At 37.4% G+C, this 26,180-nt stretch overlaps 1 protein-coding gene across 1 annotated transcript in view; it reads left to right on the forward strand.

The window, feature by feature from the left end:
* Nucleotides 1-25,968, forward strand: part of PDHX (pyruvate dehydrogenase complex component X) — a 72,763-nt gene extending 46,795 nt beyond the window's left edge. The window contains exons 6-11 of the mRNA XM_047071733.1: nt 1,328-1,502; nt 3,524-3,671; nt 11,466-11,524; nt 14,891-15,049; nt 19,378-19,442; nt 22,623-25,968. Coding sequence (XP_046927689.1) covers nt 1,328-1,502; nt 3,524-3,671; nt 11,466-11,524; nt 14,891-15,049; nt 19,378-19,442; nt 22,623-22,881 — 865 coding nt within the window. The 3' untranslated portion in view covers nt 22,882-25,968. The remainder of the gene's footprint in view (nt 1-1,327; nt 1,503-3,523; nt 3,672-11,465; nt 11,525-14,890; nt 15,050-19,377; nt 19,443-22,622) is intronic.
* The last annotated feature ends 212 nt before the right edge of the window (nt 25,969-26,180 follow it).

Here is a 26,180-nt window from a genome sequence, read left to right on the forward strand (position 1 = left end):
CTGTTCACAAATGCCTGTTTGCTTCTCCGGTGCCCGCAGGAGAGTCTCTCTCCGTTCAAATCTCTTCTTGAAAGAATTTCTGGTTCCTTTTAAAGGGCTTATCTGATGTGTCTGATCCTGCCAGGGTAATTTTCCTTTTGCTTTTTGATTAACTTCGTGTCAGCTGATTTGGGACCTGAATCGTGTGTACAAAATCCGTCACGTTTGTCACATAATGTAACCTAATCATGGGAGTGGCATCCATCATACTCACAGGCCTACACAAGGGATTATGCAGGGTGTGTAACCAGATAATAATTCTGTGTATACAAGAATGTTGGGGTCATCCGTCTCAGAATTCTGCCTACCATGTTGCCATATTAAGTAAAAAGGTTTTGTTCAGGGAAGGATAATTTCAGACATGCCCGGCAGATGCTAGGTTTTTCCCCTCAGCATTTCTTTCAGTAAACAATAACAAATAATTAACCGTGTTTGAGAAATTTAAAGGATGTAAATTGCCTTTAAATTAGTGTCACCCTGAAGTTGTTTTTAGATTACATAACCTTTTTGAAAAAGTTTTTAGATTAAAACTTTTTTTTTTTTACTATAAAATTCTGTTTTTGAAAAGAGTTCTTTTAAATTGTCAGGTATTATAATTTTCGAGAAGGCATTTTGTTTAAGAAAATGTACTATTTCATACCCACTATAACTTAGCATAAATTGAAAGCTTGGTATATTTAGTCACCCACTTACATCCTTTTAAAAAACAAAGATACCTTTAATGCAGGGTAAGTCTGTTACTAGTTTAGTTATCTTTCATTCTGAATGATGCTGTGGGGTAGGTTTATTTCATGAGATGATGCTGTTAACATTTTGAGCAATATTTAAAATGGTATGAGTTTCTGACCATAACAAGGTTATTTACACTAGAAAATCCAGTAATTTAGTAAATATACTAATAAAAGTCATCAGAAACTTGACATTTTCTGAATGCCATGTGAAAATTATTTGACAAGTATAAAGAATGAGAGTATGGTTTAAGAATTGTTCGTCTACCAAATGACACCCCCCCCCCGAGAAAAGGACTGATTTCCTTTTTAAAGATATCTACGCCCAAAACTTTGATATAATTCAAATTGTTTGGTTTTTGAAAATGTCCAAATATTGTAGCCATTGGGTGAATAATATGAATCAGCAGACCAGATAAGATTTGCTTGTGTAACTCAAGTAATTCATTTTGCATCACAGCCTTGACATCTCTCTATTTCAGTACCTTCCCTCCTTATCTCCATTTTCTAAATGTTCTCTTCTATTCCTTGTTGCTAATCGTGGTTATCTCTGTCTTCAGGGATGCTCTCAAACTGGTCCAGTTGAAAGAAACGGGCAAGATTACTGAATCCAGACCCACCCCAGCCCCTCTAGCTACTCCCGCAGTGCCTCTGCCCCCACAGGCCATGGCCACCCCACCATACACACGGCCGATGATCCCACCGGTCTCAACTCCTGGACAACCGAATGTAGTGGTAATATCATTTGAATAGATTTGTATGTTTTCGGACTTAAGTGAGAACTAGGAACCCAATAAGAACCATTACTGTCTGTTTTTTGGGGTTTTTTTTAATTATTTATTTTGAGAGAGAGAGAGAGAGAGAGAGAGAGACATCATGAGTGGGGGAGGGGCAGAGAGAGAGAGAGAGAGAGAGAGAGAGAAAAGCCCAAGCAGGCTCTGCACCATCAGCCCAGAGCCCAACTTGGGGCTCATACTCAGGAAACTGCGAGATCATGACTTGAGCCAAAATTAAGAGTCAGACACTTAACTCACTGAACCACCCAGGCGCCCCAGCTGTCTGTTTTACGTGTAATTCTACCAATCCATTTTAGTAGTAGCTAACAGCGATAAAGAAAAAATTCTCCAGATACTTCATGTTGTGCAGACTCCTAGCACAAACCCAGTTTGTGTGGTGCTAACTTTCAAGTCCAGTGCCATATAAGTAGGCTGTTTAATCATGCTGCTTTTCACGTAGCTTTTCTCCAGTGTGGTACTAATAGTTGGTAGCCACCACTAGCCCTCATCTGTGGCTGTTTTATTTTAATGTTTATTTTTATTTTTGAGAGAGAAAGAGCATGAGCGGGAGATTGGCAGAGAGATGGGGGGACAGAGGATCCAAAGCAGGCTCTACAGCGTCAGCTGGAGCCTGATGTGGGGCCTGAACTCACGGACCATTAGATGGTGACCTGACCCGAAGTCGGACGCTCAACAGGCTGAGCCACCCAGGCGCCCCTTGACTGAGGGAATTGATACTCTGACTGTGAAGAACTATAGAGACTGTATAGCTAGTCATTCTTTCTCAGATGGAGGCAGTAACAGCCCTTTTTTGTTGTCAGAATATTCCATTTTGCCTCTTTTTACCTCCCTTTCTTAGTATCTTTCATGTCATTTGTTTCCCATCAGAAGAAATGCAGGATAATCAGGTTCATGTAAAACTGAAAGGGAAAAAAAAAAAAAACTGGGCACTTAAAAAATAGACAAACCTATCTTGCTCTTTCTGATGGAGAAATATATTCCAGTATAGTATTTTAAAGAATTTGCAAACAGTACAAATTTCATGGGAAACAATTTTTAATGTAAATTCATGATTCGTGACTTCATATACAAAAAATTTATGTGTAATCAAATCTTACGTTTTTAAGAAGTAGGTTATTCAAATTAGGAAGGTAAACCTTACTTTCAAATTTTTATGGTATACAGAGAGCATTCATTCTATCTGAACAAATACTTTACTAACATAAAGTGTTTAGTTTCCTAAGGACTCAGGTATATTTTTAGCTGCTTGATTAGAAGTGACTGTGATCTAGTCCCAGAGTGGAGTGAAGGACAAGGAAGGAATCACAGGTAGTTTTATGTCCATCCTGCTTTTTGTTAGAGTTTCAAAGAACAGAGTGGAAAAGCTATAGTAAGTTATAGGAAGATTTTATTATCTCACTTAGACTTTTTATTATGAATTTTTAGGAAATATGATACTCATGTGATTTCTTTTTAAATTACAAACCAAAATAGAAATAGTTTGGCAGATTATCCAGTACATTATCTTTTTCTACTGCACACCATTTTTATAAGTAGGAATTGTCTGTTGTTGGTTTGTTGATGTGTTGGATGCTTTGAGTTTTATTAAGTGATATTTGTAACAAGCTGCTTACAGTGGTATGTGTGTGTCTGTCTGTCTCTGTCCCATACACACACCCATGGGAGAATTATTCATGACCTGGTAGATTTCTTTTTGATCATCTTATACAAAGTAACATAAGATTCTCATTTATAACTAAGACATGGGTTTTACCAATTTTTTCTACAGTTGTATACTATAAAATTAAAGCTCTCTGGATTTCTTATATTCCTCCTTATACTAAGAATTTTTAATAGTATTTTTCCTCTGTTAATCTTTAATTACCAAGAGTTAAGTTACTGAGACTAGATTATAGTATTAGAATTTGCTTTTTCCACTTCCATCTATGGTTTAATGGACAGATTGCAATTTCTTTGCAGGGCACATTCACTGAAATCCCTGCTAGCAATATTCGAAGAGTTATTGCCAAGAGGTTAACTGAATCTAAAAGTACTGTACCACATGCATATGCTACTACTGACTGTGACCTTGGAGCTGTTTTAAAAGCTAGACAAAGTCTGGTCAGAGGTTAGTAAAGTTAAATTTACTTAATACAGTACATGTGCTAACTGTTGTGAAATCCTTTACTTACAAAGGCACATTGTGCAGCTTTTTATTTTGGTTTCATCATCTGGGTGTATTTTAGTACTAAAGAAAAGAATTGGTTCACTTTTCTTATAAGAAACAAACCGATTCCATTGTATTGAGTAAATCATGTTTTTGGTATGATATCTGAACAAAGCAATCCTTAACATTTTAGAAAGTAAAAAATCCAAAATGATTGAAAAATGTTTTAGATTTTACATATATCTTAGATATCACTCTTCTTTATACAAGTTTTAATTTTTTATATATCTTTTTCAAAATGAACTTTCAGGTTATGAAATTTGTAATGTACCTCCCAGCAAATTAGTTAAAACTAAGGTTGCTGGGAGACTTCGGAATTTTTAGCATGAACTGATGTTTTCTTTCTTTCTTTTCTTTCTTCCTTCCTTCCTTCCTTCCTTCCTTCCTTCCTTCCTTCCTTCCTTCCTTCCTTCCTTCCTTCCCAATCTGTATGGCTTTGATTTCATTTTCTTGCTTTTTTGAATTGGCTAAGACCTCTATCTTAACCTGCAATGATGAGTATAAATGGCAAAAGCAGACATTTTTGCCTCGTTCTTGGTCTTAGGAGAAAACATTCAGTCTTTAATGTTAGTTGTAGGTTTTTTGTAGATTCCTTAAGTTGAGGAAATTCATATTCCTAATTTGCTGAGAGTTTTAGGCATAAACGGATGTTGAATTTTGTCAAATGCTTTTGTGCGTCTTTTGAGATAACCTTTCCTTTTTCATTCTGTTATTTTGATGAATTATTTTGGTTGATTTCCAGATGTTGAATAAACTTGTATTCCTTGTATAAAACTCATCAATCATTAATTTTCTTATATACTTCTTGATCCCATTTTCTAAAATTTTGCTAAGAATTGTTATACCTGTGCACATGAATAATAACTACCCTGTGGTTTTCTTAAAGATGTTTGTTTGTTTTTTTCTTGGGTTTGTTACCAGATCTCACAGAATAAATTAGGAAATGTTTCCTTCTCCTTTATTTTCTGAAAGGTTTGGGTAGAATTGATTTTATTTCCTTTTTAATTATTCGGTAGAATTCACCAATGAGACTGTCTGTCTAGGCCTTTGATTTTCTTTGTGGGAAGACTTTTAACTACAAATTCAGTTTTTAAAAATAGATGTATCGATTTCTTCTGGAATGAGCTTGAGTAGTTTGTGTCTTTCAAGGAATTTGTTTATGTCATCTAAGTGATAAAATTTTCAGTAGTCCCCCCTCATCCACAGGGAATACATTCCAGGACCCCCAGTGGATGCCTGCAACCATTGATGGTACCAAACCCTGTATATACTGTGTTTTCTCTTGTGCATACATACCTATGCACCTATGCACCTTAACTTAAAAATTAGACATAGAGATTAACAACAATCATAATAAAATAGAACACTGTAGTACAATACTGTAATAAAAGTTAAGTGAATGTGGTCTCTCTGTCTCTTAAGTATCTTACTGTGCTGTACTCGCCCCTCTCGTTATGATGTGAGGTGATAACATGCCAACGTGGTGAGATGACGCACGGTGAATGATGTAGGCATTGGGACATAGTGTTAGGGTATTGATGACCCTCTGACAGTATGTCAGAAGGAGGATCATCTGCCTCTGGGCTGCTGTTGGCTGTGGGTAACTGAAACTGTGAAAAGCAGAACTATGGATAAAGGGGTCGTTGGCATAAAGTTGTTTATAATATTACCTTACTATATAGTACTTCTAACATTATATAATCTGAAGTGATGTCTCCATTTTCAGTATTAGTAATTTGTGTCTTTTGACTTTCTTGATCAATCTGGCTGGGGATTTATAAATTTTATTGATCTCTTCAAACAGTCACCTAATTTCATACAATTTCTTCATTGTTTTTCTAATTTTCTTTTCATTGGTTTCTGCTGCCACCTTTATTCCTTTTTTTTTTCTGTTTGCTTTGGGTTTAATTTGCTCCTTAGTTTCCTAGTTTCCTAAGGTGAAAGCTGAGATCAGTATCATATAATAAACCTTGATGCTAACATAAGCATATAATGCTTTTAAGGTCCCTTTCAGCAGTGCTTTAGATGAATTCCACAGAATTTGATGTGTTTTATTTTTCTTTCTATTCAAGATGTTTTCTAATTTTCCTTGTGATGTGTCTTTTGATCCATGAATCATTTGCAAGTGTAAATATAATTTCCAAATATTTAGGGCTTTTCAGCCTTTCTTTTATGATTTCTTGCTTAACTCCACTGTGCTTAGAGAACATGCTTTGTATGATGTAAATCTTAACTTTTGTTGAGATTTTAGAGTCGTAATATGGTCTATCTTGATGAATGTTTCATGTGTATTTGAAAAGAATGTGTGTTCTACCTCTGAGGAATGTTCTATAAATGTCAGGTGAAGTTGGCTGGGAGTAGTGTTCATGTCTTCATATCCTTTCTGATTTCCTACGTGTTCTGTCCATTCTTGAAAGAAGAGTGTTGAGATCCCTGGTTACGATTAGGATTTGTCTGTTTTCCCTTTGAGTACTGTTGGTATTATATCATCTTGAAGGTGTGTTATTAGGCACAGAACACATTTAGGATTTTATGTGTTCCTGATGAATTGATGCGTCATGAAATGTCTCTGTTCATTCCTGGCGTAATATTTCTTACTCTGAAGCCTTCCTTATCTGATATTGATACAGTCAGTCCAAATTTCTTTGACTGATGTTTTTATATCTTTTTACTTCTAATATATCTGTCTTTATATTTTTTAATTTTTAAAAAAATTTATTTATTTTTTTTTTTTTGAGGGAGAGAGAGAGAGACAGAGCAATAGAGGGGGAGGGGCAGAGAGAGGGAGACACAGAATCCGAAGCAGGCTCCAGGCTCTGAGCTGTCAGCACATGGGGCTCACATGGGGCTCGAACTCACAAACCGCGAGATCGGGACCTGAGCCGAAGTCAGACGCTTAACCGACTGAGCCACTGAGGTGTCCCTGTCTTTATATTTAAACTGACTTCTTGCAGACAGCAAATAATTTTCTTATTTTTTAATCTAATCCATACTCTGTCTTTTAATTAAGGTGTTTGGACCATTCACATTTAGTAATTTTGTCCTTTGTTTTTTCTTACTTTTTTTTTTTTTTGGATTGGTTGCTTTTTAATTTTTTAATTCCTTTTATTTCTGTTTTACCTTTCTCTTTCTACGTGGTGGTTTCCTTAAGGTTTACGATATAATTCTTTAACTCATCACAGTCTACCTTCAAATTTGTATCACACCCCTTCGTGTGTAATGTAAGAACTTTACAACAACATACTCGATTTTCTCCCTTCTATCCTTTGTGCCTTTGTTGTCATGTTTTATTACCACATGTGGTATAAGCACCAGCATATATGTCTGATATGTTTTTGCTTTAGCAAATCAATTATGTTTAAAACAAACTTTAAAAGAGTTTTTAAAATGCAGGGAAAAAAAGTCTTTTTGCATTTGCCCATTTTCTTTTTACCATTTTTTGGCCTTCTTCATTTCTCTGTGTAGATACAAAATGCTTGTCTGGTATTTACTTCTGCCTAAAGAATTTCCTTTAATGTGTCTTGTAATACAGGTTGGCTGGCAATAAATTCTCAGCTTTTATCTGAAAAAGTCTATTTCTCCTTCATGTATTTCCCTTTGTTTAATTATTAATTATGGCAAAATATGTGTAACATAAAATTTACCATCTTAAACATGTTTAAGTGCACAGCTTAGGGATAATAATCCTTTCACAATGCTGTGCAACCACAGCAATTTATTCACAAAAGTCTTCATTGTGCAGAACTGAAATTCTATACCCACTAAAATGATAGCTTCCTATTTTCCTCTCCTCCCAGCCTTTGTCTAGCAGCCAGCATTCTGCTTTCTGTCTCTATGGATTTGACTATTGTTAAGTACCTCATATGAATGGAATCATATAGGGCTTGTCTTTTTGTGACTGGCTTATTTCACTTAGTGTATTGTCTGAAGGTTCATCCATGTTGTAGTATGTGTCAGAATTTCCATCCTTTTTAAGACTGAATAATATTCTATTGTATGTATTTACCATGTTTTGTTTATTTATATGTCAGTGGACACTTGGGTTGCTTCCACCTTTTGACTATTGTCAATAATGCTGCTGTGAACATGGGGGTATACGTAGCTCTCTGTGTCCTTGCTTTCTTTTTTTTAAAAATTTTTTTTTCAACGTTTATTTATTTTTGGGACAGAGAGAGACAGAGCATGAACAGGGGAGGGGCAGAGAGAGAGGGAGACACAGAATCGGAAACAGGCTCCAGGCTCCGAGCCATCAGCCCAGAGCCTGACGCGGGGCTCGAACTCCCGGACCACGAGATCGTGACCTGGCTGAAGTCGGACGCTTAACCGACTGCGCCACCCAGGCGCCCCTCTGTGTCCTTGCTTTCACATCTCTTGGGTCTATCCCAGAAGTATTGCTGGAACATATGGTAATTCTATTTGTAATATTTTGAGGAGCTGCCATGCTGTGTTCCATTGTGACTGTACCATTTTGCATTCCTATCAGGTGTGCCCAAGGGTTCCAGTTTCTCCACATCCTTGCCAACACTTGTTGGCAACCATCCTGATGGGTGTGTCTCCTTCGTTTTTGGTATTTCTGCTGGGTATAGAGTTTTGAGTAAAAAGATTTTTGGTTTCACTACTTGAAATAAAGATCCCATTCCATTATCTTCTGACTTGCCAAATATCTGCTGCCGTTCTTAATATCTCTGTTCCCCTCTATAATGATGTCTCCCCTCCGGTGCTGTTGTCTTCAAGATTTTCTCCATTAGCAGTTTGATTATTATATGCTTTAGCGTTTTTTTTATACTGTATTTTATCCTGCTGGGGTTTCCTCTCAGCTTCTTGGATTTGTGGTTTGTTGTCTTTCATTAATTTCGGAAAACTCCTAGCCATTGTATTCCACTTATGTTCTGCTTGATGTGTTTTCTCTTTGGAACTCTGATTATAAATACTCAATTGTTTGAATTGTCTAAAGCTCTTAGATCCCCTATTCTTTTTTTTTTTTTTTTTTTTTTTTTACCTTTTTTTTTCCTCTTTGTGTTTCCATTTGGATAATTTTTGTTGAACTAGCTTCAATGTCACTGACTCTTTTCTTGGCTATGTTTAGTCTGTGAATCTTAACAAAAAAAATCTTTATCTTTGATAGCATGTTTTTTTTTCCCTGAGATGTCCATTCGAATGCTGTTTTATAGTTTCCATCTGTCTGCTGATACCCCCTTTGTTCACACGCATTGTCCCATACTTTATCCTGTACTTTCCCATATTCCAACAGCGGTTAATCATTTTGTGTGCTCGTCCTTCCTCAGAGGGGAGCCATCACCCTTGACGTTCAGTTCACTTGTTTGCCTTGTAACCTTGGCTCCCTAATGGACTCAAGAAAAGTTGTGATTTTGTAACTTCTGCTTTTCTTCTGCTCTATTAGGGTGGGAAAAACATTCTCTTCTGGGTTTCTACATGTTAAGTGACAACAGAACTGATTTCAATTTAGATACACACTTTGAAGAATTCATACAAAGACAGCCTGACAGCTTTTAAAAGTTCAAGGAAATAAATGGAAAGCTACTTCAAAGAAAATTCTCTGTATTCAAAAAGTTAACCTTGGAATCTCTCTTTATAGATATTAAGTGTACTTGCTTAGTCATGATATAGAGATCATTAGGGGAATAATTTTCCTTGTTTCTTCCTTTCATGAGGCAGGAAACAGTACTATTTCAGTGGAGGGATGGATTAGTCTAGTATCTTTTCATGGTCGCAAGTTTGGTATGTCTTTGCAATTAGGAATTTTCGGGGAGGAGGGGCTCTTAGAGCCTCCATTATTTATCTCCAGTCCTCTTCCTTGTATAGTTATAATGTAGTATTCTATAAGCCTGTCTGCACTGTTTTGTAATGATAGGCAAATGAAAATGTTTGATATTCCCTCACAAACTATTTCTTATTCTTCTCAGTCAATGTCACCAACAGTCTCCTTTCTATATATTTGAAAATTTCCGTAATAAAGAGTTAAAAATAAAATAACTTGAAAAAATCTCCTTTGCACTTTTTTGGTTTTCAATGCCTAAGCGAAATGTCATGTGAGAAATTGGACATATAATAAGCCTGAAGCTCCTGATGCATGGGGATTAGAGGTAGCATTTGAAGGAATCATCAGCATATGAATGGTATCAAAGTCATGGAACCGAAAGTTCTTGCCTGGGAAGATTCCACCTTTGAGAGAAAGGGATAGAAAATGAGTAAGTGGTAAAGAGTAGAAGACAACAATGGAGAATATAGTGACACAGAAGCCAGTAAGAGACAGTGTTTTGAGGTGAAGAAAGTGATCAACTCAACAGTACTAAATGTTGGAGTACAATGAGGGCAGAGAATTTAGGTGAGCACTGTGGACTCAGGCAGTAGATTGGGAATCATCAGCCGGTGGATGGTTTGGGAAGTCTTCACTGTGGATACCTATGGATAGTAGATAAAGTGAGAAGGAGGTTGAGGGAGCCATGAAGAGTAAGCATAATGAGTTCCTAATATCTGTCCACCTATTGGAATTTATGTAGACCAAGTCTTTTATATTGGTTATCATTAAAATTCTCTAAGCACTGGAAACCCACTCACATTTCTACTCATAAAGAGGTTTAAAACAAGCAAACAAAAATATTTATGTCTCTGGAAATCTGAAATAAAAGAGCAGTGATTTGGATGAGCAGGTGACTCTTACCGTGACAGTTTGGCAGTATTTGGGTTTATGGTAATTCATCTAGTGTCTTTCTGAAATCTCCAGCATGCCTTGGGAATGAGCTATTGTTCATATAAAATTCCATGATACTATAGTAACGGGATTTGTTTATCTTGCCACATACCATTGACGAGATCTTTATCTTAAATGCTTTGTCTAGAAGCCATTGCAATGGAGAATCAAGTGTAGTTTACATTTTTCAATACTTTCCTACCCACCTGGAAAAGCAAAAGTATAAATCAAATGCTTAAGTTATGATCAGCTCTGTGGGAAGGGAGGGGACCTCAGCTTTACCTTGAAATCATTATGTATACTGGAAGGAAATTGATTTAATGGAATCACCATAAAACTAGACAGAAAACCTCATTTTGTTCGTTGCACCAGGACGTGTGCCAACATTGCTTCATCTTTGGCCTTTGCTATATCCTGTTTTGTTAAGTTAAAAAGCAGCTCATTGGTCTTAAATTTTTTTGGTGTCCACTCCATTAGTAAGAAATTTCTTTCTAGATGGATGAATGGATGGATAGATAGATAGATAGGTAGATATAGATATCTTTAAAGTGACTGTGTTACCACTGTTCTAGTATAATCAATATATTACAAAGCTCATGCAGAATGAAGACATTTGAAAAGGATGAGAGAAAAAAATGAATCATCTGAATCTATATAGAGAGACCATTTGTGTTTTTAGAGAGATAGGGGTTGGTTCTTTCTAATTACGGTTATAATGTATCCTTCAAGTTCTTGTATATGATATCTAAGCTTTAAAAGAATTATAATCAAGTTCCAGAAGTAATTGTCTACATGTATGGCTAATATTATTTATCCAGGGCCTCATATAAGTTTTTCTAATCAGGGAAATTTTGCTAAGCGAATAAACAAAAACTTACAATATTTTTCATTATGGTTTGTTAATGAATAAGTTTGCAATCATAATGGTCAATGGTAAAGTTTCATTATGAACCCTAATTTTGATATGCTTGTTTTTCTTTCAGATGACATTAAAGTATCAGTAAACGATTTTATTATCAAGGCAGCAGCTGTTACCCTTAAAGTAAGTAGCAGACCCCAAATAATTTTGGCTTCTTTTAGTCTCATGTTGGGGCGGCTGGGTGGCTCAGTCGGTTGTGCGTCCGACTTTGGCTCAGGTCATGATCTCATGGCTTCTGAGTTTGAGCCCTGTGTCGGGCTCTGTGCTGACAGCTCAGAGCCTGGAGCCTGCTTCAGATTAGAAGTGTCTCTCTCTCTGTCTCTGTCTCTGTCTGTCTCTCTCTCTCTCTCTCTCTCTCTGCTACTCCCTCAGTCGTGCTCTACTCTCTGTCTTTCAAAAATTAATAAACATTAAAAAAAAATTTTAAATAGTCTCATGTCTTGGGATTTTTATATGATAAATGGAACTCTGATTTTTAAGTCCCCAAAATTTTATAACATTATTGCTAAAAATATATCATGTAATCTCACCCCCTCAGTAATACAAATGAAACTGAGAATCAGTGGGGCTTACGACTAATTATAGCAGAACAGAGACCATTCAGCAAATACGAATTGATCCCCGGTGTTGTGCTGAGTACTTTGTAGGCATTAGAGGTACAATAGTGAACGAACGCCTACATGTTTTCTGCTCTCCTGGGGCTTACACTCTGGATGGAAGACACCGGTATTTGTCAGATAGTGAAAGTACTGAGGAGCAAGAGAAAGCGGAGTAGGGGTGTCATTGTGCACAGTTAGGCAAGGAAGGCCTCTCTGGCAAGGTGATAACTGAGCCAAGGCCCAAAAAAGAGGGTGTGAGCCACAGACACACCTGGTAGAAGAGTGCTCCAGGCAGAGGGAACTGCAGACGCAACAGCTGGGAGGGGCAAGTGCTGCCTTTGAGACATGGCCCCAGGGACAAAGTGTGCCTCGAAGAGAGAAGGTAGGAGATGAGATTGAACAGATGATATTAAAAGAGGGAATGTGGAGAGGGCCCTGAAGTAGGTGAAGCCTTGGTGGCCATGGAAAGGACTAGGGATTTTATTATGAAGGGGAAGGAAGCCTTTGGAGGGGATTGAGAGAGGACTGATGGTCTACTTCACCTTTACAAAGAAAAAGGAGTGACTGTTCTGGTGGTTTGAGGAATGCAGCCTGTAGAGAGGCCAGGGGGCAGCAGTGCTCTCCTGGGAGGCTGTGGACCCTGACAGTGGTGTGGACTCAGGTGGCAGCTAGGAGGGTGGCTAGGGTGAAGGTGAGATTTTGGGTATGTTTCAAAGTAGAGCCAACAAAATTGACTGATGGATTGGATGTGGAGCGTGAGAGAAAGGACAAGGGCTTTAGCCCAAGCATTGGGAGGAATGGAGCTTTCCACGTGCAGAGATTGGGAATGTGAGAGAGGAGCAGGTTCGAGGTAGGAGTTCTAGAGTTGGATTTGGACATAGCTCAGTTCGAGAAGCCAAATGGTGTCCCATTGGAGGGGCCAGGAAGGCAGGTGAGCGGTGGGGTGTCTGGCTGGACACGTAGATTGGAAACCCAGGCTTCCTGCCTTCCTGCTCTGCACCATTTTCTGTCCTGCCTTTCTTTCTATAACCAGGCTATTTTTCTGGATCACTGCGTATTAAGTGCTATATTTAAAGTATGCTTATAAGGAATTTGTTTTTATTTCTTGGACAATACAGTAATGGAGAATTTTAAAGTCATGCCTTTTCTTAGCCATTCGTATCTAAGGGTTCATATGCTTTTGTGTTTTGACCAAATAATATTTTGAATTGTATTAGTGATTTTCTAATTATGAATCATTCTTGCCCTCCTTAAGTGAATCTCCAGTGGCCATTACATTTCATTTCATAATTTTGTATTAGGAACCGTGATTGTAATTTAAATTTTGTGCTAGTTTTATCAGGTTTTTTTTAAATCGGTTTCTTAAAATGAATTTGGATCCTTTTTCTCTTTCCTTTCTCTGTACTTTTTTTCTTTATTATAAAGATTTTTATTTCTTGAAGTTTATAGAATTCACCAATAAAAATATCTCAGCCTAGTTCTATTTTGAGGAGGTAGACTTGATGACTTTCTCATTTTCCCCCATAATTATTGAGCTGTTTAATTTTCAGCGTTTTCTTGAATCACTTTTGGAAACTTCTATATTCCCAGAAAATCACTCATTTCATCTGGATTCCCAAGCTTAACTAGCCTAATGTTATTTAAATGTTTCTTCTAATATCGTAATGTCCTCAAGGCTGGCATTATTCTAGACCCTGTCTCGCTGTTATTAATGTATATTTGTGTGCTCAGTCTTTTATATTGTTTATGTATTCCTTCCGTCATTTCCTTAGCTGCAGAGTAGAATTAGATTAGACTTTGGTTGAAAATATTTTATTAGAAAACGTGAAATAATGATTATAAATACGAATAAGAAAGTTTAAGGGTATGAATTTTCCTTTGCCTACAACTGAGACCATGTCCCCTGGGCTTTTGTTGCATGGCTGCGTAATTACACTTCTTTTGCCAGATATTCCTTACTTGGGAGGGGCTTTTCTTCCCTCTCTTTTACTTTAGCGTCGTCTGTGAGAATTTAAAATCTTCGGGGGGTTTGCGACTTCACCGTGTCTGATTTTGACAAATGAGCTTTGATGACTTTGAATGAACGAGCAGCAGGAGTGAACATAACAGGCCGGGGAGGAGCACAGTGGGAAAGGCCTCTTCGGGGAGGGCTCAGAAGTCCACTTAGGTAGGCTGTTACCCAAGCGAAGAGTGGGAAGAGAAGTTCGTCTGTGTTTGCGGTTTTTCACCATCACTTTCTCCGATACTTGACAACAGTGTCAGTATACACGGTCTCCAGGCGTTTAGCCATTTCCTCTGCTCTTTTCGTCTTCCGCGTAGTTGTATGTATATTAAACACATGCATGCTCATACACAGTATCTGTCATATGTTGGTGAAGCCTGGGAAATCTCTCTTAAATACAGAAGTCACTTATTAGGGGCCGGATGATATCCGCCAGGGCTGCGCTAGATAATTGCGCCGTCTACATGCCTCAGGAATTATGTGGCTGAATGTCGCTACCCGCTCCCCTCCCTTCTTCTCTTCTCCTTAAGGCCATGTTGGTCACTGTATGAGGCAGGAAGTATGGCAAATGTTAAATGCTTTTTAGTAATCAGATTTAACAAAGAGAGACCTTTTTTTAACCATGATTTAGTATACAGCGATCAAAACAGGTCCATCAGTGTTTCCTGAAGCTTGCTTCAAAAAAGATGGTATGTTTATTCTTCCCAAACATAGACGACATTTAACACTGAGATCCAAATCATTGTTTCAAACCAGATCTTCATTTGTTTGCTCTGTCCACCTATATTCACTTTCAAAAATGCAGAATAATTTTAGTTATTTTTCTGTAACCGCCTTGCTCTACAGCTGCTTCTTTAGTGACATGTTTTTTCTATTTCTGTTTCATAGCAAATGCCAGATGTTAATGTAAGCTGGGATGGAGAGGGCCCAAAGCAACTGCCCTTTATTGACATTTCAGTGGCTGTGGCAACAGATAAAGGTTTAATTACGCCAATCATAAAAGATGCTGCCGCTAAGGGTATATGGGAAATTGCTGACTCTGTAAAGGTATGTCTTAGGAAATACTGTGCTTTCAAAATGTTAGTATTTACTCTCTGGTAAAGTCTTGACATGATCTAGTCATACTGTGATAGAGATATTTATGTATTAGTATTTTCAAGTGATTGTCAATTGTGTATGAAAGTTTTTAAGGTTTTATCTAGGTAGGAACCATTTTAAGAAAATTTAATATTCAAAAATTCAGAAATAACATACAGATAGATTAGGATCTACTGTATTCAAGTTACAGGTGAATGCTTTATTTCCCAAAGTCTAGAATTCCACTCTAAAGATGATATTTTAGATAGTTTTAAAGTTAAAGCTGAAACTGTATTTCTGTGAAGGTGGTGAGTAGATCTCACTGTTCACAGTGTTTTATTCTTCAAAACTAATTTTATTCATTTCCTCTCTAGAATTGAGACCACTAAAAGTCCTTCATTTTCCAGAAGCAAAAGTACTGGATTTTTCCTGAGTTTCTTTAAAAGCAGTTTTTCTAGCTCCAATATGGAGGAGTGGGATTTCCCCCAGAATATCCCATTGAACCGCATGGGAACGCGGGCAATAGATCGGCTCTGACAGCCTGTATAATTTCCAGAGGTATTTTTTGACGGAAGTGTCACCTCTCTTACAGCGTTAGAATTGAATATTGCAGACTCATTTAGATAAATGATTCTTCTCTTTTTTTTATTTACCAAAGACCAGTTGTATATACATAGTGGACGAGCAAGTATACTTTTAAAAGTAGAAGATAAGATTTCTTTGGGGAGCTGACAGTGTACACGTCGTAGATGTACTTGCCCAAAATACATGAACACAAGTTAATCCGCTTTTAAAAGCATACTCTTAGAATCTTCGAGTTAGATACAGTTAATGCTGGCCTTAGTGGAATGGACATTGTTAGCTCTTTCTTTGCTCCTCTTTGGAAAGATTAGCAGAATGTGTTTTTATAGATAAAAATGCAACTGTTTTTCTTAATTGAGTGGTGACTTAGTTCGACCAATTCAGAAGTCAAAGTAACGTTGGTTTACTAAGATAGTTGTGTGCCTTTTAGTCATCAAAAGTTTTCAACAACAATGAGAATACATGTATTATTAGTGTTTTTGTGAAATCCAAATGAGGTTAAATTTCACTATAAAGTTAGAATTTTCTTATGTATTTTTATATCTTTCTTATTTTTAATATTTATGTGTTTCTTATATATTAAATTTTTAAAATTAAGCATTATAGGAAAGTCTCTTTGCTTTTGACCAGTTTACTAATTTTACTATGATAATACATAGTTCTTAAATTAGCAGTGTTAGCGTTCCCATTTTCTTATATCCTGAAAGAAGCTAAGTTGAGGTGTAAGGAAGCAGTGTGAGCAGCCTCTCCGCAATGGGAAGGGCAGCCTTGACCCTTTGGAATGTTCTAGGGCCTCTGTGACAGTCCTTGAGGTTTTCCTGTAATTCCTGGCAACCCTTAAGTTTCAGTGTGCGCTGGCTGCTCCTCTATGCTTCTTCTTCTCCCTGCTTCTCTCTCCCACCCTCTCCCACCCTCTCCCACCCTCTCCCACCCTGCCACCTGTGACCAACACCCTACTCTCTCTTCTTAGCGTGTGTGAGACACCAGGCTAAGCACTGTATTTAATCAGCCCAGTATCATAGTTGAAACTTTAATTCCCCCATTTTGAAATGGAGGAAATGGAGTTTTAGTGCCGTTAAGAAATCTGCCCACGGTGATGCATCTAGAAAGCAGTAGAGGTGAGGTTTTATTTAAATCGGGGCATTTCACAATTCATGAGCCATTTTCTTAGGGCTCCTGTGGCTTCCATTGCTGAAGTAGCTTCCTGACGTTATCCTGTGTTATTGTGTTCCTGCAGTTGATCATTCTCTGAGATCACCTCATTTCTTTATTTGTTGATCCTTCTCTGTTCCTTCCTGTCTGATGTTGACGGTCTTGCTCTTGCCATATATCCAATTCTAGAAGAAGGAGTGCATGGAGATAGTAGGTGCTCCGTGAATTTATTTGTTTAATTTTCAATAAAAACTTGTATTGAAATGAACTTTTCAAGGAGTTTGCGGGTCTCTGAAGCTCCATCTGTGGACCAGGTTAATACCTGCACTAAGTTTTTACTTCTTGACCCTCACGAACCTTAAGGATGTCATTGTGTGGTGCTAAAGGCATGCCTTGGCTAAGTTCAAGTTTTTATTCCCTAAATAAAGTAATATAGTAACAAGCCTTAGATCCCATGCTTCATTAGTTATAACATTTTAAAAGACAAAGTTTTCCTCGATGTACCCGGTATGTTTTTTAAATGAGTTAGTAAGGAATGTGACATATTTTAGAAATATTTCCTAGTCATCTTGTATTACATCCTTTCGGCACGAGGCTTCAGGTAACATGTGTTTTGATTTTAAGTTTACATTACTGGGAAATCCCAGTGAGAATTAGGAATTTGTAAAACCAGTGATGCTCCTCAGAATTATTCTTATGCCAGGCTTTTAGCGTTCATTGATAGGAGTATCCTGCTGATATGTTTACAGTCTACAGAGAGATGTTTTTTTTAAGTGTATTATGTGGGCTTGCAGTCCAGTTTTTAAAATGAACATGTGTTTTATTTGTTTTAGCCTAGTAACTCATCAGGATTGTTGTGATCATCTGCCTTTAAAGAACTGCCTTTCAATCAATCAATCGATACCTTTCAAAGTTCATGATACATGCCTGTTTAAATCATGTGAACAGCTACATCGCTTAAGGCAGAAAAAAACACATTTGTAGATTGTCCTATTTCTGATATTTCTGATAGTCCAAGGACCATACAAGTCTAAGTTCACCTTTTCAGTATTCATTTTGGATCCAAGTAGTTTTGTAAATAACTGTATCCAACTAGTATCGAGAAATATGTAGTCATCGCAGTTGTCAGTAAGTCACAGTGATATGTTGAGATCATTTTTAGACTTTTAAAGAATGTTTTATTTTTCAAAAATTAAATCATCGATGGTGACTATGTTAGCTCTATAATACAGAAAATTAAGTAAGCCTCAGATTTATTTTACCTCCCCAGGTGACAGTGGCTTCATTTTTCTCTTTCTTCCCCTCCTAAATTAGTTCCTTATTAATTTTTCATACGTAATGACTCAACCTCCATTTCTTTGTCTTTAAAGCATTAAAACAAAAAATTAACACGAGGGTAGTCAATTGCAAGCGCAAGTCAAGGAATATTTAACGACTTCCTTTTTTTTAATGTTTATTTTGAGAGAAAGAAAAAGAAAGGGAGGGGCAGAGAGGGGGAGAGCGAGAATCCCAAGCAGGTTTGTCTGTCAACACAGAGCCCGACACGGAGCTCGAACCCACACACCTTGAGATCATGACCTGAGCCAAAATCGAGAGTTGGATGCTCAGCAGATTTAGCCCTCCGGGCGCCCCTGAACTACTTTTCTTAATGTCATTCTCAGAGTGTCATCTGTCTTTTCCTCTGTCAGTTTTTAGAAATCAATTTTGCTGAGAGTGGTATGAAGTTAATATATTCTTACAGTCCTCGTGGCAGGTGTAAAACTAGCTCATTCAGGAATTGCTTCAGCTGTAGATCAAGAACCCAAAAAATGTGTATGTCCTAGAGCTTTGTAATTGCACCTCTGAAGATTTTTATGAAGTAATTGAAACCAGTGGACCAAATTAAAACACTGGGGGCATGACTGAATTGTGGCAGATGTAGTCTTTAGAATGTTAAGCAGACATTTAAAAATCACTTATAAAGACTAACAGCACAAAAGATGCTTATAATATTGAGAGTGAAATATACAATTCTGCTTTTTTTTGCAGCTGTCTGAAGTGATAGATATGATGTGTATGTTTCAGTTTTATAAAAAAGAAGGAAACATTGAAAGATGAAAACTATTATGTTGGTTGTGTGATGGTTGTCATTAGACAAAATTTATTTAAAAGCTACTGGGTCGACAAGAGTGGTTTCTTCTAATACTTTGTCTCACAAAAAAATCTTTATAGGCAGAATAATTTCATTGTATCTATAGAAAACATGCTGCATAGTTATGGTATATGGGGTAATTCTAATACTGGAAGAATTTTTAAAGGGAAGTAATTTTTGTAGAGTTTCAGTTCACATCTTTAGGTTCTTAGATGATCTGTGCTCTAACTTGTTCATTTTTGAATTGTATTAGAGAAAATGACGTGTGTGTGTGTGTATGTATGTATGTGTGTGTAGATATATATACGTCCTATAGAGTCAGTGAGGGCACATCAGCGATGAGTGTGTACCCCAGACAAGTATTACAAGGGGCAAAATCAGCTGCATAACCTGGTGCTGGTTGTCATGCTCAAAGTGTATTTTTCTTTCTCAGGCTCTATCAAAGAAAGCGAGAGATGGAAAACTGTTACCTGAAGAATACCAAGGCGGATCTTTTAGGTAAAATTTAAACTCTGAATTATCAGTAACGTCAGACAGACAACCAATGGGGTACCTGGGTGGCTCAGTCGGTTGGGCATTTGACTTCAGCTCAGGTCACAATCTCATAGTTTGTGGGTTCCAGCCCTGCATCGGGCTCTGTGCTGACAGCTCGGAGCCTGAAGCCTGCTTAGGATTCTGTGTCTGCCTTTCTCTCTCTCTGCCCCTCCCCCACTTTCTTTCTCTCTCTCTCTCTCTCTCTCTCTCTCTCTCTCTCAAAAATAAATAAACATTAAAAAAATTAAAAACAAACAAGCAAAACCAGACGACCGGATCTAGAAGTCAGTCCTTTTCATCTATGTTCTGAAACACTTTTCTTTTACTGTAAGTGAAATATCGAGGCTGGTAGGAGCCTGCTAGTGTTAGCTAGTTAACCTATTCATGTGCTCTCAGAATGACATGCAGGTTCTGAAGCTTTAAAAAAGTATATTTATAGGGGCACCTGAGTGGCTCAGTTGGTTAAGCGTCCAACTTCGGCCCAGGTCATGATCACACAGTAAGGGGGTTCAAGCCCCGCGTCGGGCTCTGTGCTGACAGCTCAGAGCCTGGAGCCTGCTTCAGATTCTGTGTCTCCCTCTCTCTCTGCTCCTCCCCTGCTCATGCTCTGTCTCTCTGTCTCTCAAAAATAAATAAACATTAAAAAATATATTATAAATATAATACATTTATAAACTTCTACTTTTGTTTTCTACTTGCAATCTCTTTTATTTTAAGATAATTCAGGGGAAAATATTAACATTTGGATCCTTTAGGTATGATCAGCTCTGTTTTTAAGTGTCTCCTTCATACAGTGTATGTAGTACACTGTGTACTGAGTGTAGTGTGAATGTTTCAAAAAATGGAAGAACACAGGTTTCAGTGTAACCGACCAAAGCAAGTTATAGACTGTTACCAGCATCCCAGAAGCTTCCCTTTACCCCTTCCTAATTATCCCCCTGGTAAAGGTAACCACCTTTCCAAAAATTATCACCACGGATTTGTTTTGCTACCTTTGGTCTTTATGTAAATAATATATATCCCTTAGCGTCTGACTTCTTTCACTCAACATTAATGTCTGTGAGATTGCCATGTTGCCATGTGAAGTAGTTATTTACTTTTGCAGTATATAGTATTTTGTAGCATATCGTATGAATACGCCAGTGTCTGCTTTTACTCTTGGGCATATGTTGTTGTTTACAGTTTGCTGCTGTTACCAATAACGGTGCCGTGAACATTCTCATCGGTGTCTTACAGTGAATGTATTTGTTGTATAGACCTGAAAGTGGAACTCCTGAATTAAAAGCTTTAATGGATACTGCCAGTTTTCCAAAACGGTCATACAACTTTATACTTCCAGTAACAGCGCATGAGAATTCTCGTTGCTTCATATTCTCACCAACGCTTAGTAACGTTAGGTTTTAAATTGTAACAGTTCTTAAGGTATGTAGTGGTACTCTTTGGGGTCAGGCAAATTAATGCTATTGAATACTATTTTCATTATTTTTCAGCCTTTACGGTATCTGGTAACTTACCAGATAAAGTACCTGTTGATATCTTATGTCCATTTTTAAAAATGGTATGCGGAAGGCTCTTAGCTCCAGACACACAGTTCTTTGTAGGATACGTATTATTTCACGTATCCTTTCCCACTGCGTCCCTTGCCTTTGGAACTTTCTTCATGGATTTTTAATGAACACAAGTTGTGAATTTTAATGAAATTCTGTTTTTTAGGGTTTTTTTTTTTTTTTTTTTTTTTTTTTTTTTTTTTACAGCTTGTACTGTTTGTTTTCTGTTTAGAATTCTTGCCTCTCCCAGAATTATGAAGTTATTTTTCTATGTTATTTTCTAGAAGTTTTACAACTTTTCACATGTAGATCACAATCCATCTAAAATTGGATTTTGTATCTGGTACGAAGATAAAGGTCAAGATTCTGTAACTGCCCCCCCCCCCCCTTATGGATATTAATTACATTGACCCAGCATCACCTATTGAAAGGCTGACTCCTTCTCCATAGCACTGAGAAAGTGACCATGTGTGTGTTTGGTCTGTTCTGTGTTGTTTCTTCAGTTGGCCTGTGTGTTCATCCCTTTTGCTCGGTATCACCAAGGTGTAACCTTTGATACCTGGTAAGGGAGGTCTTTTATTTTGTTCACCCTTAAAACTGTCTTTCTTGGCTCTTTATATTTGCAAATACATTTCAGAGTCAACTTACCACTTTTCATATACAGACACATAGATGCAAACCTTGCTGGGGTTTTGATTGGGATTGCATTCAGTCTTTTAATCAGCGTGAGAAGAATTCACATCTTTACAGTATTGAATCTTCCAGGCAGTGAACACGGTATACGCCATTGTTTATTCAGTTCTTTGGTTTCATTCAGTTCTGTTTTATAATCTTCTACATAGAGGTCTTATTAGATGTATTTCTTTTATTTATTTTTTGCTACTGTTGTAAATGGTAGTGTTTTTAAATTTCATTTTTAACTACAGCAACCTGTATATAGATATAAAATGAAGTTTTACATTGGCCTTTTTATCTGGTGACTTAGCTAAATTCACTTACGTATCCTATTTTATCTGTAGAGTCTTAGATTTTCTGTGTACACAGTCAATTCATCTATGAATAATGACTATTTTCTTGTTTTTTGTTTTTTTTTTTTAAGTTTATTTTGAAAGAGAGAGAATGTGTGAGTGAGTGAGGGGCAGAGAGAGAGGGAGAGAGAGAATCTCAAGCAGTCTCTATGCTCCCAGCACAGAGCCCAATGTGGGGCTCGATCCCACACACCGTGAGCTCATGACCTGAGCTGAAACCAAGAGTCAGACGCTTAACTGATTGAGCCACCCAGGCGTCCCGTGACCGTTTTCTTTCTTTTTCCCAGTCCTTCTCGTACCTTATCGTTTCTTTTTCTTGTCATATTCTACTGCCGAGGTCTTCCAGTTCAATGCTGAATGAATGTTATATTAGACACACTACGTATATGTGTGTCGGTACTTGTTTTTTGATACTGTTGCGAATGGTATGTTTGTCTTTGTCTTTGGTCTTTGAATAACTTGGTATAAGGTTCTGTATCAGTTTTTTAGTGAAGGAAAAACGGAGGCTTCCGGGAAAGGGTTCTTTGACTGAGGACGCGCCACCTTCAGAGTGTTCTGTTTTCCCCTAGTATTTCCAACTTGGGCATGTTTGGCATCGACGAGTTTACTGCAGTGATCAACCCTCCTCAGGCCTGCATTCTGGCCGTCGGGAGATTCCGGCCTGTGCTCAAGCTCACACGGGACGAAGAGGGGAATGCCCAGCTGCAGCGGCACCAGCTCATAACGGTCACCATGTCAAGTGACAGCCGGGTGGTGGATGACGAACTGGCTACCAGGTTTCTTGAAAGTTTTAAAGCAAACCTGGAGAACCCCATCCGACTGGCCTAGCCTCCAACATGAGAAGTTGGTCTCTGGCTTAGTTAATTGAGTAGCTGGTACTAGAACCTACACTGTAAGAAAACAATTAGGTATACAAGCGCGAAGTGGATGAGTTGTTTATTTATTTAGGGTGAACGAGTTTGTCCTCCGAGTTGTCCTCATTTTCAGCTTGAGTTTAATGTTACAGAAATAAATAACAAACTGTAACTAGTAAAAGAAAGAGAACATTTGGTTCGTCAGATTCATTTTTAACCTCTGGTGCTGTTCTAAAGTGAAATGTAAATTAAATTGTTTGGCTCATGTGAGCATTTTAGACTATTTGAGAATGTATGATAAATTGTAAAATGGGAAAAATTGTGAGAACTAATTATGTTGAAATTAGAAGTGAGCGTCAAAGAGAAGCCCATTAATTTTAGCAGTGGGACCTCACTTTTCATAAGCACTGCTCTAGATATACTTGAACAATTTAATATGTACAGAAGTGTATTCTGGATAATAGTAAGTAAATAAGGATCACATTGTATTAGGGGTTGTGGCAACATTATTGAATTTTTTATGTATATAAAGCCATAGGTTTTAGAGTGGTTTCTATCAGTCTTATTTTTCACTTCTATGACACTGTGAACTTATAAAGAGGAAGAATTAAAAAGTCAAAAATAAGAGAGAGAGACCAAAACATTTGTTTCAGTAATAAACTATAGTGAAAATATCTAAACTTTCTGAAATAAACTGTTCACCTTCATATTAAGTTGGAATATATTAAAATAAATTATGCTATTTCCTACCAAACATTTTGAATTAGTGTTAACTTAAACACAAAATGTTGGTTTTTTAGTGCATTTGAGTCAAGTTTGTATTGTGCAATAAAATGTGAGAAAATACAAAAGTTTCTATTGTATTTTAAATGTTAGGACACAGAAGTTTAGCAAATCCTTGAAGTTGGTTAGTAGTTTGCCTGGGACAGCTTATAAGGAAGTCTGCAAGAGGAAAGGAAGAATTTAAACTTGATCTAACATTAGGAAAACAACGGATGTGGAGTGTAAAACTTTGAAAGAGAGTAGAAGGGAAATTTTATGAAGTAGGCAGGAACTCTCCTTTTTATTCCATCAATAGTATGAACTTTTCACTAATTATTGTAAAAGTTAGAAGAGGCTGTTTCTCTCTTTTAACAGCTTTACCACGATCGGCACGTCAACTGGCCTGAAATTGGGTGCTGATTTAAATACCCAGTCACAGAAAGGCTTGTGTTGGTGTCTGCTACCCGGAATCCCCAGAAAGCAGACCACGTGGTATGACAGCACGCTGCCTACGCTCTAACGGAAGAGCTTCTAAAACCACCGGAGCCCCAGTATATCAGCTGTTAAGAATATGCTTAATCCAATTACTCTTTACAAACTGTTTTTTTCAAAGCAGTCTTAAAAACCTTTGTCATATTAACAGTTACACTAAAAATTGTCCCCAAATGCTCTTTTCAAAGTAACTCTTGCAAGTTATGTTACTCTCAGTTTTAACTGAAATTACTTGTTTTCTCGTAATTTTTATATCTGAGGAATAGAACTTGAGACAGCCATAAGCATTGGTGTGGAGCTCTGTTTTCCACAGACGGACATGCGTACATGGCAATGCACCTGTTTCCCCGGCAGGGAGCTTGGCGCTCGTAGCCACCACTGCCTGCCTTGGAAAGTCAGGAACTGCACAGCAGAAATACCGTGTATGCTTGAGGCATTTTGGTTTTTCATGGGCTCACCTCACAGCTTTTGGTACAAATTCATTCTGACTAGAAGCGTTTTCTCTAATACTTACACTGATTATGTAAGTGTAATACATACACTTGGCCGTAGCACTGATCTGAGTAACGCGGTTTGGGTTCTTCTAGAGAACGAGCTTTATGCTGTTTGGGCAGGCTCCCTCCTCCAGTTTTTATAGATACATATATATATATGTTTATTTCTTTTTATATGTATTATTTATATCTTATTGTATGTGTGTAATAGATATTCATTTTTGTAGTACTGAGAGGTATCACACTGAGAGGATATAAAAATTAAATTTGATATCTGGTCATCTTTTTCCTCATTTAAACAGGGAAAATGAGTAAAATGTTGGGAAGACTTCTAAGGAAAAGGCAGCACACATTTCTTTTATCACTTGGGCATGAAAAGAAATATCAATGACTGTTTATAAGTCAAATGGCCCTGCTTCTCCCCTTGCAATTTCCAGGTGACCCTTACAGAGTTTGTTCACTATTTTGTGGCATCAATATATTGCTGGCCCACCTCCTTTGTTTGCAACCATACTAAGCGATTTATATGTGCTAGTGCAGCTATCTTATGTGTAATGTCAAATGGAACTTTTATTTTTAGATTTTTTTTTCTTCTTCTTTGCGTTGCGGATTTAATTTCATGCTAAATCGTACAGGCCAGCCATTCAGACATTCTGTTAAAAGCAAGCCTAGTTTTCTAACCTTTTAATTGAAAGATAGGGGGTGCTGTGAGTTAATGGATTATAGTTAGAGTGTGGAAGAAAAAGTAAAATGGCATTTAGATCTTCGTGTTCAAGGGAAACGTATCCTCATTACACAACTGCATCATGACGGACTTTGTCTCAGGTGACATGAAGAAGTAAAAGAACCAAATATGTTGCAGGTAACAATTAACTGTTAATTTAGATACGGCCTTATTCATGAGAAACTTCTGTTGATTTTTCAGTCACCAGAAGTAACGGCGTAGAATTGCTATAAGGTTAGGCTGGCCATGATATGCAAGGCAGGTCAAAATGAGGAGAGGACAGCAGTCGGCAAGGAACCATCTGGAAGCTTTTGCCTTAATGAAAGAGTTAACTAGACTTTGCACTAGGTCAGGGGAGGTTAAAGAAGGTGGGGGGAGGTGAAGAATAGTGTGCATGTTAATATGTTGCGGTGTATTACAAATATTCGGAGTGGGCATGTGCGGTCAGATAATGCAGCAACAGTAATGTAATTTCCTGGTCCAAAACACAGTCCTCCTCGGCCCACATCACCGGCATCCAAAAAATTAAGTCATGTACAGCAAATGATATATTTCAGAAGACATTTAAGCTTTCTGTAAATGGAAAAAGCAGCAGTCTTCCAATAAAATAATGTTAAATAGTTTTGTGGACTTTTAAATTTTACTTCCTAGTGTTTCCATTGGTTGCAGCAGATGGGGACAGGTGCTGGGTTGGAGGAAAGGTGTGGTTTGTCTAGACTTGTAATATTGAATGAAATTATAAGGCATAAAGATGTGTTTGGAAAAATGATTAGCCTCTGTTAGTAGCAGTCTTTTATTTTT

The sequence above is a fragment of the Lynx rufus genome, unplaced genomic scaffold (assembly GCF_022079265.1).
Source record: "Lynx rufus isolate CCGP_SWC_20201006 ecotype Redwood Valley unplaced genomic scaffold, mLynRuf1.p SCAF_9, whole genome shotgun sequence".
NCBI classification, from domain to species: domain Eukaryota; kingdom Metazoa; phylum Chordata; class Mammalia; order Carnivora; family Felidae; genus Lynx; species Lynx rufus.